This window comes from Podarcis vaucheri, assembly GCF_965113315.1.
Source record: "Podarcis vaucheri genome assembly, chromosome: 2".
Lineage (NCBI taxonomy): Eukaryota > Metazoa > Chordata > Lepidosauria > Squamata > Lacertidae > Podarcis > Podarcis vaucheri.
The window spans coordinates 47990310-48003128 of NC_138760.1; the positions used below are offsets into that span (position 1 = coordinate 47990310).

General features: G+C 49.4%; 1 protein-coding gene across 1 annotated transcript; it reads left to right on the top strand.

Annotated features, from left to right (window-relative positions):
• The first annotated feature begins 819 nt into the window (after positions 1-819).
• SAMD1 (sterile alpha motif domain containing 1) lies at positions 820-9266 on the top strand. The gene is made up of 5 exons (XM_082212199.1): positions 820-1704; positions 3463-3841; positions 4310-4400; positions 5754-5862; positions 7126-9266. Exons 1-5 carry the CDS (start codon positions 961-963, stop codon positions 7282-7284), a joined length of 1482 nt encoding a protein of 493 aa, XP_082068325.1. The 5' UTR covers positions 820-960; the 3' UTR covers positions 7285-9266.
• Positions 9267-12819: the final 3553 nt, after the last annotated feature.

Below are 12819 nucleotides of genomic sequence, written 5' to 3' on the forward strand. Positions count from 1 at the left end.
CCAGAGGCCAACTGGTTGTGACAACTGCAAGAGTTCAGTTCAGTCTGACCTCTGTGTATTTACTTGGATGAAAGTCTCACTATGCTCAGTGGAGCTTGCTTCTCTGTGCACAGAACTGAAACCTTAATGGTGTAGCCTAGGGCTGCAAAAGCAAATGTCATAGGAAGTGAAGGAGTGGTGGCTGGGAGGGACATTTTTCCTCTCTTTACAGCCGCCTTTAAAAAAAAAAACACAAAGCAAAACATAGAGGTTCTGATCTCCTTCCATATTTGAGCGCTCGCATTTATCTGCTGTAGTCAGGAAATACAAGTGTACAGGGGCAGGCAGGACAAACCTTCAGCGATCGGGATTAAGCAAGGGCGTGGACGCTGACCGCTGTAGTTTTGAGTGAATAAATGTGGACTAGGAGGAGGTCAGGTTCGTAAATTGGGCAAATGAAGACGGGCGTTTGAGAGGAAAGCTAAGCGTTGCAGGCTGAGGGGGAAACTTCTATTCCACTTTCCGCTAAAATCCGCCGCTGAAACTCCTGCTGCTATAAATGGAACAGCCAGCGAGTTGTTTTTTTAAAAAAAAGAATTATGTACTCGCCGGATTCCTGCTGTTGACTTCTGCCTGAGGCGGCCAGAGAGCGCCCTTTCCAGCCGGCGCGGCCGCTAAGGGGACGCTGCGAATTCTCCTGCTCCACCTTAAGCCGCCAAGTGTAGGGAGGCTACGGGAGGCAACAGCGCCTCCTTAAGCGGCTGCGGGTCCCGCTCGGGCGGTGGTGGAGGCGGCGGCGCGTGCGGCTGGGGGAAGGGGAGGGAGGAGCTCGCGCTGCCCGGACCAGCCCGCGCGCCGCCGCTTCCAGCAGCAGCAGCGCCTGCCGGGCGGAGGGTCTAGTTGGCGCCGCGCGGGCAAGAGCTGAGGCCAAGGCGGAGCGGCGCACGGGGGCAGCGAAGCCCCGGGGGAGGCGGCAACACCATGGCCGGGCCCCCGCCGCCGCCCCCGGGCCAGGAGGCGCCGCGCTACCAGGAGTGGATCTTGGACACCATCGACTCGCTGCGCTCGCGCAAGGCGCGCCCGGACCTGGAGCGCATCTGCCGCATGGTGCGCCGGCGGCACGGCCCGGAGCCGGAGCGCACCCGCGCCGAGCTGGAGAAGCTCATCCAGCAGCGCGCCGTGCTCCGCGTCAGCTACAAGGGAAGCATCTCGTACCGCAACGCTGCGCGGGTCCAGCCGCCTCGGCGAGGCGGAACGCCCGCCGCCAGCCCCGCGGCCCCGCAGCGGCCGGCCCGCACTTCCCCGCCCAGCGCTCCCGCCGCCGCCGCCGCCGCCACCGCGACGCCCCGGTCCTCCCAGCGTGCAGCGCCCCGCGCGGAGCCAGCCGCGCCGCCGCCACCTCCTCCGCCGCCGCCACCGCCGCAGCCGCCGCCTCCTCGTCGGACCGGCCGGGAGCGACCGCCGCCGCCTGCCCCCGCCCCGGAGGAGCCCTCCCCCGTCAGCCTGCGAGAGATTGTGCGCTACTTGGGCGGCGACGGCGCCGCGCCGGGGGGCGGCCGAGTGACTCGAGGCCGAGCGCAGGGGCTGCTCCAAGAGGAGCGGCTGGAGAGGACCCGCTTGGGTGGCGGCGGGGGCGGGGGCGGCAGCGGCAACAGCGTCGCCTTGCCCAGGGCGGAGAGAGGCGCGCAGGCCCGGGCGCCCAGCGCCAGGGCTTACAGGAACAAGGTGAGGGGCTGCCGCGGCGCGCGCGGGGGGAGGGGGTGGGGGCGGGGCGGCGGGGGCGCACGGGCTGAGGGGAACAGGTGAGCTTCCCCAGGACGGAAACGGACCTAGCGGAGGAGTGCGCGCGCAGGGGGTGCCCGAACACTGGGCGCGCGGGGGGGGGAGCGGAGGGGCGGGCGCCGGAGAGGAGCCGCTTTCGGGGAGGGCAGACGGCGCCCAGCCCCCCGAATGTTGTCAGCGGGCGCTCGCGCAGGTGTGCGTGTGTCTGGGAGGAAGAGTTATGGGCAGCGCCCAATCAAATCGCTTTGGCACGGGAGGGGGCGCCACGATTGGTGCCTGGGCTTCGACGGGGCGACATTCTCCCGTGCAGTTCCGAAGTATTGTGGGAAGGTGAGCGGAAAGGCCGCCGCTGGATGGCACAACTCCGCCTGGTCCGCGGGGAACTTGCGGGGCCGAGTTGGGGAGCGGGTAAGAACCAACCCCGGGCGTGTGGAGAGGCTCCGCTCACCTGCGTGCGTGGCCCTCCGGTGACACTTGTGCGGCGTGGAGGATGCACGTCGGGCCATGGACAGTGGCCCCTTCTCCGACCTCGCCACCCCCCCCCCCGCCAAACTCAGGCCGTGCCAGGCTCCGTATAAACACAGAACAAAGAGTCAGTTTGTGCTTGACCTAAAGGGTTCTGTAACCTCCAATAAGGTCGGGAGGTGGTGGGAGTAGTAAGGCAGCGAATGCAAACGGGGAGCGGAGGGGGGAGCAGAAAAGGAGAAATCATGTCACCCTCATGTCAGGAGAGTGACCAGCTCTGGAATGTAACCCAATCCAGTAAGGATCAGAGCAATTATCAAGGGTAGAATACAATTACAGTCCAGTAAAAAGAAGCCCCTTTCGGTTCTCTCTTATTTTTGGCAAGTTTTCTGTTACAAGGATGGCAATAGATTTCCATAAATCTAGGCGGATCTGCCCAACAAAGCCAAGTGGAGGGATGGTGTGGCTGAAGTTTGATTCCATCTCTTCTTGGATTAGAAGGCTCCTGCTGTGTTTCAAAGAGCCTCTGAGCATTTTGCGGTAGTATTTTGGAGGCCTTTACCCAGACTAGCAACACCACTGGTTCCAAGTACAGTGGTACCTTAGGTTACATATGCTTCAGGTTACAGACTCTGCTAACCCAGAAATAGTACCTCGGGTTAAGAACTTTGCTTCAGGATGAGAACAAAAATCGTGCTCTGGCGGCGCGGCAGCAGCGGGAATCCCATTAGCTAAAGTGGTGCTTCAGGTTAAGAACAGTTTCAGGTTAAGAACGGACCTCCGGAACAAATTAAGTGTGTAACCAGAGGTACCACTGTACAGTAACTCATTTTGAACAAATAGGGGAAACTGAAGCAGGATTACAAGAAATGGCTCTGAGTAAAATTACATTGTAACCTGGAAGTAGATTGGCTTAGTTGTCAAAGTGTGCAATCCTGTTTATATGTCTAGACAGAAGTAACAGCCACAGAGGTCAGTGGTACTTAACTCCCAGGAAAGCTGGCATAGGATTTAGCAAAAGGCCACAATCCCATACACCCTTAGCTTGGCAGTAAGCACCATTAACAACAATTATGTGTAGGACAGTACTGTAAAGTCAATAAAAGTGAAACAAGGAACTTGAGGCACCAACATTGAGTAAGCCTGGAGAGTTAGACACAGGGGTGATTAGTCTGGGGTGCTGTGGAAGCAGGGCCTGGATTTGTAAATATATATGTATTCTTTTTATGTTTGCAGAAGGCAGGTGAGGAGGTCAAAGGTGAAGAAGAAGAGGAGGAGGAGGAAGAAGAAGAGGATGAAGCCTCCACCATGTCTGAAGGTTCAGAGGTGGCACAAGATTATGAGGCCAGCAACTACAGCAGACCTGGGATGGGCCAGGTGAACGGGGACTGTAAGGACAGCAAGCATGGTGGGAAAGAGATCCCGCCCAGCAGTGCCCTCACCAGAGACCTGCGCTCCCTCGAGGAGCAGCCCTTGAACAAAGGATCAGAGCGTCCCCACCATGAAGGAAATGAGCAATGTCATACAAAGGCCTCTTGGCCTGGAGAAAGTGCCTGTCACCATCTGGGGGGCAGCAAGAAAGATGGCAGCGCCTATCAGCAGCCAGACAGAGCAGGTATAGGGTATAGGGTGGGCGAGAGGGCGGGGGGGGGAGTAGTTGGCTAAGCTTGACTTTTCTTGGGAGACCCAGGCCCTAGAGGGATATGGCAAAAGATCCTAATGGAGGAACTATTGGAGATGGTGATAAGATTATTGCACAGGTTTTTCCAGTGTAAATAGACCCCTGGGGTCGTTGTGCAACTCACTATTGAGAATTATGCCTAGGAGCCCTAGGCCAGGTCAGTGGTATTATGGGTGGATGAGGAGCGGGGGGTCAGATTGTGGGAAGATGGCTTTGGCTCTCAGGTGTTTGTGCCATGGGAATTAAAACTGGCTTCTTGTTCTCTGCCTCAAAAGGGCTCCAGGCACATACACATGCACAAATTCATTCACCAGCTAGTTAAAGCCTCATTGCTATGTAAGAGAACCAGGCCCATTCCCATTTGTGTGTTGTTTTTTCTCCCTCTCTCTTACTTTCTCCCAGTGTCACCAGCTGTTGCAGGTACTGAGCCCTCTGTGCCCTCATCCCCTGGGAGACCTGGCATCCAGGCAGATGGGAGAGCCTTCAGCTGCACGTAAGTTTTGAGTGGGCACCGAAAACCCATTTGTTTAATGACAGCTAGTTCACCTATGACCCTCTGTAAGGAGAGAACACTTGAGTACCCTGCCATCAGTGCCACCACCTATTTAGAAAAGGACCAGACAAGACGTCTTCAGCAGTGAGTAAAGGCTGACTGCATCTAGAAGGGCTTTCATCTGGGTAAGCTTGCCCCTCATTCTACCCTGGTGCTTATGGAAATGAGGGAGGAGCTGTAGCTGCTGCCTCACCCCAGCTGGTTCTTAAGAGAAGGAGCAGCAGCAGCAGCACTTAGCTTTTGCACACTCTGGGAAATGAAGCTGCTGTCAGAGTGAATGAGGGGCTGCTGAGGTGGTGGCAGTAGAGGAGGAAGCAGTAAGTTAGTCCTGCAAGTTTCTTCAGCTGCCTCCCTCCTTCATTGGAGGAAATGAGTTGCTGCTGCCCTTCAGATTCCGAAGCAGGCACAGTGGGGTTGAAATACTTAGACGTCCTCATTAGGCTGCTTTGCACATTGCCATATTCGTGTGACTGTGATGCCATATTGGTGCCTCTCAATGGGGGCCTTCCCTTCCTGTTTGCTGGGATAGGCTTCCTGTTAGCCTGGCCTCTGTCACCCATGTTCTGGGAACCTCCAAGATAGACTGCTGGAATGCACTGTCTATAGAGCTGCCTTGGGAAACTGTTCAGAAGCTGCAGTTCGTATAGAATGCAGCTGCTTGATTGCTGCCTGGGACTGGGTGTTAGGATCATGTTTTGCCTGTGCTACGTGGCTACACTGGCTTCCATTCCATTAGTGGGTCCTGTTCAAAGGGAACTTGAAGGGCCATCTGTCTCCAGATATGCCTCACTGACTGAGGTGAGGTGGGTGGCAACCAGAGAAAGTTTATTTTTGCTGGTGGATCCCCAGCAAGTGATGGAACATCTTCTGCCCAAAGATGTTTCCCTGACAAGATGCTATTTTTCCTTTCAGCTCCAAGCAGGTGTTTTTTTTATTTACCCAAGCTTTTGAGATGAAGTTATTGCTCTCTGTCATTTTGCGGCATTTGACTTTATTATTCACATTTTGTTTTACTCTTGTAACCCCTCCCCTTCCCGCAGTATATTTGAAGTGTGGCTTAAAAATACACATAATAAATTACTGGGGCGGGGTTTGGGTGGCCCCGTACAGAAAAACTTGTCTCTTGCTCAAGTTGGGTTCTTTTTATGATCTGCCCCCCCCCCCTATTCTGGATCCATGCATGCACTCTCTTCTTTTTAACTCCTGGTGAGAAGTCCCCTTCTCATTGTGGAGCAGGAGGCCATTGGATGCCTGGGGTATGAATTCTCTTTTCTCTCTCTCTCCTCCTTGTAGCTCAGTGAAGGAGAAGCCTTCTGACCCAGTGGAATGGACTGTGAGTGATGTTGTGGATTATTTCACAGAAGCTGGTTTTGCTGAGCAAGCATCTGCCTTTCAAGAACAGGTGAGAACCTTGGAATACCAAGTGAAAGATTTGGGGATTAATGCTCAAGCGGAACTCTTAGTGAAATAGAAGGCCCTGAATGGCATGGGCACTGAATGTTTAACAGGGTAGGGACTTGCATGTATGCACACTTGGTTCCTAGTTGCTTAGGGGCTCTTTGTCAAATGTAAAACACGAGCCAGGGTGCATATGATTGTACATCAAAGCAGCAGTCACTGTGGGGGTTTCTTGCGTGCTAAAAAACCTGCCTTGCAAATAACAGAGGTGCTTGCCAATGATTAGAGATCTGTTTCAGTTATCCATATTGCCACTCCCCACCATTGCTTCCGACTGGTTATTTGCTTCAGGAAAAATAGTTACTAGAGCTCAGCAATCCTATTTGAATGTGTGTTTATGTTCATAGGAAGCATCCAGAGTGTTCTCCCACACACGTCTTCCCCATCCCTCTCTGCATGTTGCATCATGGGCCTCTTTCCCTTAGTATGGGATTTGGCTCCTTCAGCCCTCTCTCCTCTTGTAATCAAGGCTCTCTGCCTGGTCCAACTACAGCTGTCAATGACACCAACCAAGGCCAAAGTCAGGCTTCCCTCTTCAGGGATCTACACTTAGAAGCATCCCACCTTGTGAGCTGGATGCTGTCTATGGACATCTGCACCTTCAAGCCACCTTTCCATAGGCCCTGTTGCGACCTAAGCTCAACAGAGAGTGGTGGTGTTGTGCTTCCTATGCGCTGTGTTCAGATAGAAAAGACTGAAAAATACTCTTGTGACTATTTCAAAATATGAAATTCTGCTTAGGATGGGCATTTCCTGGTGACTTGTGTTCATAACTGTCAACGTTTCCCTTATTCCAAATAGGATTCCTCGCAAGAAAAGGGAAAAGTTGACAGCTATGCTTGTGTTGGAGGCCTAATGGGTTGATGGCCAGGTGTTAAACCAGTGGCATGAATCGTAATTGATAATGCTTAAATATCTGTTAAAAGGATGGGGAAGGACTAAGCATTCAAGATAGGCAAAAAAATGTGCATAAATTCAATCATATCCATTCCTCAACCTGGAAGCTCGTCTAGATTTAAAGAACACTTTCCTTCTTCCCTCCAGTTCACTGAGGAGGGGGATTCCTTCTTAATACAGATCTCTACTATTGCTTTCTTAAAAGTGGTGTGTGTGTGTGTGTGTGTAATCTATATTCTGTCTCTTAATGGGGGGAGTCCCTGTGCCCTAAACACCCTGTTGTTTTGTCCCTCTGTTGCTCCCGCTGCAGGAGATCGATGGGAAGTCTCTTCTGCTGATGCAGCGCACCGATGTCCTGACCGGCCTCTCCATCCGCCTGGGGCCTGCTCTCAAGATCTACGAGTACCACATCAAGGTGCTGCAGCAGTGCCACTTTGAGGAGGACGAGGGCGACTCCTTCATGGGCTGAGGAGGACGGGCGCAGCTCGCGAAGGGTGTGGAGAGCTTGGGTGGGGAGAAGTGAACGGGGACTCTGCCAACCGCTACTGTCTCGAGTCATTTCAGCCTTTCTCTGCCTCCATGAAAACAAAGAGAAGCAGCTGTGTGGGAAGGGGAAGAAGGACTTTGGCCAGATTTTTGTGAAAATGGTGGGGAGGACAGAAATGATGATCCAGGCTTTGCGGCTTCTCTACCCTGATTGTCCAGAGATAGGAAAGACAGGGAGGGAGGGCTGCAAAAAAGAAAAAGAAAATCCCACCCTTCTCCCAACCTGTCTGTGTTACTTACCCCAGCATTTTACTTACCATAGTGCATTGTCTGTTATTGGGAAAGGGTGGAAAGATGTGGTTTTTGTCCCTCTTCCCAGCCGCAGTTTAATTGAGATAATTTGTGCTTCAGCATCCCCCTTTCCCCTTCCCCTTTACCACCACCACAACAGCAACCACAGTAGCACTTGATGGTCCTACCTGCTCCCCTCCCTTTGTTGCTGTTCTCAAGAAGACAAAGATAGAGCCTGCTGAAGGTGTCAGGAGGTTTTAATCAAATATCTTTTTATTCTCTTTTCTGTTTGGGTAGGCTTTTCTTCCAGTTTTCATGGCCGTTGCCCAGAGTCAACTGCTTTTTATTATTTCTTTCTTCCCATTTTTTAAAAAAATATATAAATATTTAAACTGGAAAAAAACCCAATTGGTTTAGTATTCCCAGACTTGTTAGCCTTCTGGAAGGGTATTGGATCACCTAAAATGAACATGTGTCTAAAGGACAAAAGTATGTGTAAAAAGAGGTGGAAGTCCTGAGTTCTGCTCTCTTTTTCTCTCCTTTTTTATTTGAGGGTGGTGATGTCACCTAGTGGTGTTGCTAATCAGTTTATGGGATGTATTCTGACTAGTCCAGGGATGGGAGCAGAACTCTGGAGTTCTGGCTCAATTTTCAATGCTATAATCAACTGGGGTAAAAAGTGTGGTAACATTTGCACCATCACCAGGTCTAAAATGAAACACTTAGCGTTTAGGGAAGGTCTCATTGCAGTAACAGAGGCAGATGACTTGTCGTCTGTGTATATTCACAACCCGGTGGCTTAGATGGTGCTTCTATAGCAGATAATATAAGTGGAGCAAACACTTTGGGGACTGAAAAGAGCAAGGAAAGGAAATGGTCCGTAGCCCTGTTCTCAGTTACGAAAAATGGGGTGTGGTTTTTGTTGCCTTAAGAAAGGATCTCCTCTTGTTAAAGCAGGCCAAGCCCGCAAAGGTAGACTGTAAAGGCAAGAGGGGGTGGTAAAAAAGACTACAGTGAAATTGGCTCTTTGTGCAAATCAAATGGAGAGGCTCTAGCTATGGCACACAACACAAAATCTGAGCTTTCTTGGTGATTTTTCAGGGCACACCTCTTGAGTACCCCAGTTGCTTAGTAAGTATCTGTTTCACAAACAGTTTGAAACTCGTTTCACTGTCATGGCTTTCTCTAAAGAACTGTAGGAATGGACACCTTTTGGTGAGGCTGCTGAGAACTCTTTTGTAGTATCTTAGACCCTTTTACAGAATGACAGTTCCTTGAATTTGTTGTTTTAGAGCCGTGGCAAATGAGGGTTGAAACTGGTTTAAATTTGGAATGTAGACAGGCCCTTAGTACAGTTTGAGGATCAGTGGATAGACAGTAGCTACCCTGTTTAGTTGTGACTCAGAAACAGAGAAGCGTACGTAGCTCGAGACACAACCCAACATGCATGCCTAGAGGAATGCACAGCTAGACAGGAGCACACTGAATTTATGTTCTCAAAATTTTATTTGGAACCATGAGGGCTAGAAACCTATTGTTTGAACTTTGAAAGCAGAGGTTCTCAATGTTGTAGCACAAAAGTGCCTCAGGGGCTTACATACCGGCTGCATGTTGCCCCCTATTGCACTAGACCCTACTATTTTGTCCAGAGCTGGGAATAAAAAAACAACAAGATTTTTGGGTTCTAATATGTATTCTGTTTATTGGCCACCAGTTGTCAAAAGAGCTGCCATAGGAGGTGAAATGCTTTAGGAACCAATTTAGATGACTCAACAGTGGGAGTGATTTTTCCAACTCTTCATGCTGTCCTTTTGGGAACAGAGTAGGGCGCATAGAATTGGGCTGCCCATTTACTTCATTGTTATTGACACTGGCCAGGGTGGAAAGAAGAGAGGACATTCATAATCCACAGTGGAAAGGTGTAGATTAGAATGGACAAAGCCAAGCAAGGCTGTTGCAGCGCAGTGTTCTGAAAATTCCTCTGTGAGGCTTGGATGGGACAAGGTTGTGTTGCCTGTCAGTGCAGAGGGTAGTTCAAGTAAGAGACAAGACGGAAAGGGGCTTCAGGATCCTAACTTCCTAGATATACTGTAGTACAGTTTAAGGGCTGATATACATGACCTTGTGCTGATGAAAACACAGATAAGGTGTTGGCTGGTTGTGTGGTTTTTTAAAAAACAGATTTGTGCTTTGGGATCTAGGCTTGAGCTGGTTGGCAATGGGCCCAGGTTGTAACATACAGGTTTTGGAAATTTGTGCAGGGGGAATGGCCTTGGCTAAGGCTGTGCTAAGGTGTGAACTGGGCTTGTGTTCCCTAATTCAACATCTACAAAATCCAAAGGCGAAGTTTCCTTAGTAAAGGTGGACACAACATATTGCACAGTCTTTTATGTTGATCTAGGCTAATCTAGCGACCGGAAGTTAAACACTTAAAGGCTAGGAATTAATTTGGACCATTCTAATGAGGAGAAATAGTATTTTAATACTTCAGCTGGTCAAATAAGTGCTCCATCACATTGGGTGACTCAGTTCCAACGAAGTTTCATCTCAACCTTTATTTGAAATCTAGTTTGGATGTGAAGCTGAAACCCGGAGGTTTGGGATGGACTGGGCTGGGGAATCACGTGCACCCACTTCAGTGTGAGACCTCACACCTGGCGCCCTCTACCTCAGAGCTTTCCAAACTTTTCATGTTGGCGACACACTTTTTAGACATGCATTATTTTGTAACACAGTAATTCAGTTTTGCTAGCAAACCGGAGGTTAAACTAACCCCTTTCCAGCACCAGGAAGAGAGCGGGGAACATTTGCACGACACACTAACACACTAAGGTGTCGCTTCACAGAGTTTGGAAAGCTCTGTTCTACCTGAATTGAATACATAAGAGTTACTTAACCTAGTCAGAGACTGAATCACAGACATTTCCCTAAACTTGCTTAAAATCCTTATTTCAATCATGGTGCAGGGGTGGTCTAGCACCCAATGTTGCTGCAGAAGCAATATGTCTCAGGTGGTGAAAAGCGAATGGGGGTGCAGGGAGTGGGAAATATTCTAGGGCCATTTAACCAACTAGGCCTCTGGCAAAGTGGTCATTCCTCAAACTGCTGATCAGTGATGTCTTGGGTGTATGGTTGAAATATCAAGGAAATGCTTGATATTTCATGGGCTTCTCCTTGGAAATGGTGATGCAATCTAAGCCCACATACCCACCTGAAAGAAGTGGACGGAGGATAATTAAGAAAATACATGCTTCTAACGGACTTTGCAGCTTTCCTATTCTTCAGATTTGCTGATGAACATGGGATGGAACTGTCCAACTTTGGGACTACAAGTGGTTGAGCTATAAGTACGTATGCCTCTGGATGTCCTCTGTTCTGTTTCCAAATGTGCTGCCTTGACTTAAAATGGACGGAGGACCTGTAGCCCTCCAGAAGTTGGACTTCCAGCCAGCATGGCCAGGAATGATGGAAGCCGTAATGCAGCACCAGCATCTTAGGCCCTACAGATGCTCTAACACTCTGAGGATCCTTAGGCTGTAGTTCTGTACCTGCTTACTGTGGGATAAGCTCAGTCGAAGTGAGTAGAACCTACAGCTGAGTACAAGTTTGTTAGCTACTTTCAGCACTATGTGGCATTTAAATTGAGATTAACCCAAAAGCAGCTGGGTTGTCAACGATGAACATCCCTACAGAACAAATTCATTCAGGACTGGCATACTAGAGGTATCAATGTTTGTGGTGCTTACAACCAGAAGTCGATCTTTTAAAACAATAATGTGCTGCTCCTGTTTAGCTATGAGTATTTAACCTCGTGGCTAATGGTGGGACCCAATGCACTGTCCTGCAGCATACACACACAAAAAGGCAATCAAAGCAATTAAGCATCTGAAATACTTTGAGGAAAGGCTAAAATACTTGAAGCTTTATAATTAAATGGAAGAGGGGAGGTATGAATTGTGTGTGTTGTGGCAAGTCCATCTCTTCCCTACATACAGGCTATGCTTCCACCTCTGCCAAACAGACCAAGGACAGATTTTTTTAAAAAAAACTATGCTTTGTCAGATAGTTGATGGAAGGCTGTTGTACGATGTGATGGCCACTGGCTCCAGTGCAGGGTCTAGCACTAGCTGTTTGCCACGATAAACTAAATGGACACACCTGATTCAGAGGCAGTCTACCTTGGACAGCCAGCTGGCAGTCTAGCCACTCTCAAAAACAGGATGCTGAAATGGATGAACTCTGTCTGAGGCCATGGAAGTCTTTATGTTCCTCATTCTGACTTCAATGTACCTTTGGGAGTAGATAATAAATTAGGATTGATTCCCCCCCTCCCCCAAGAAGATTTACAATGAAAGCAACAGCTCTGTGGCTGATAACTGTGTGTAAGGGAAGATTCTGCTTCAGTAAAAAATAGTAAAGGACTTTGAATTCCCATTGTGCTGATCCTTCGTTGCTTTCAACTTGGTAGCCACTGTAGGGAGTTCCAGATAGGTCACTGTCGAGTTCAAAATTATTATTCCGTTCTTCCTGAGAAGTGATTGCATGCTGCGCTTTGTGCTGGACTTCAGTAACATAACTGCATATTGAGGATGGGAATGGGGTGAGGGAAGATCAGAGGCTTTTGGTTTAAAGGATAATAACTCCTGGCTCCTATAAGAGGGTCCATTTGATCAATCCACGTTTGCATCTGTTTATAAGATGCTGAAGTGGACTTTTTGCATGGCAAGCAACCATAACAGGACTCCTTGCCCAGGCAAAGCCTGTGTTCCTTGGAACAAAATAATCGTTTGTGTGGGTCTTGGGAATGGCAAAAAAGCAAAAAAAAATAAAATAGAACTAAGCCTGGAGGAAATCCTGCTACAACCAATTTTTTTAGGGTAAGGTATAGGGGGTCCAGCTGTACAAATACAAATTATGGGAAGTAGGCTATGATAGGCACCTTACAAATAGAACTTCATACTTGGTATAGCATTTTTTATAGTATTGGTTTGGATGTAGGTAGGTTGGAGAATCTGCACAGGAACTCAAGGGAAAATATATGCTGCTATGACACTTTTGAGACCACTTAGTGTGCCATTCCAACATGTCATTAAGAGTACACTCATTGGAATGAATGACTGTGACTAAGATTGGTTGATAAATTTCAATGGATGGGATTTACCTAACCAGCCCCTCAGCAGAAGCTTCCCCCTGCACACCATGTCACACCCAAAAATTGGTTATTTTG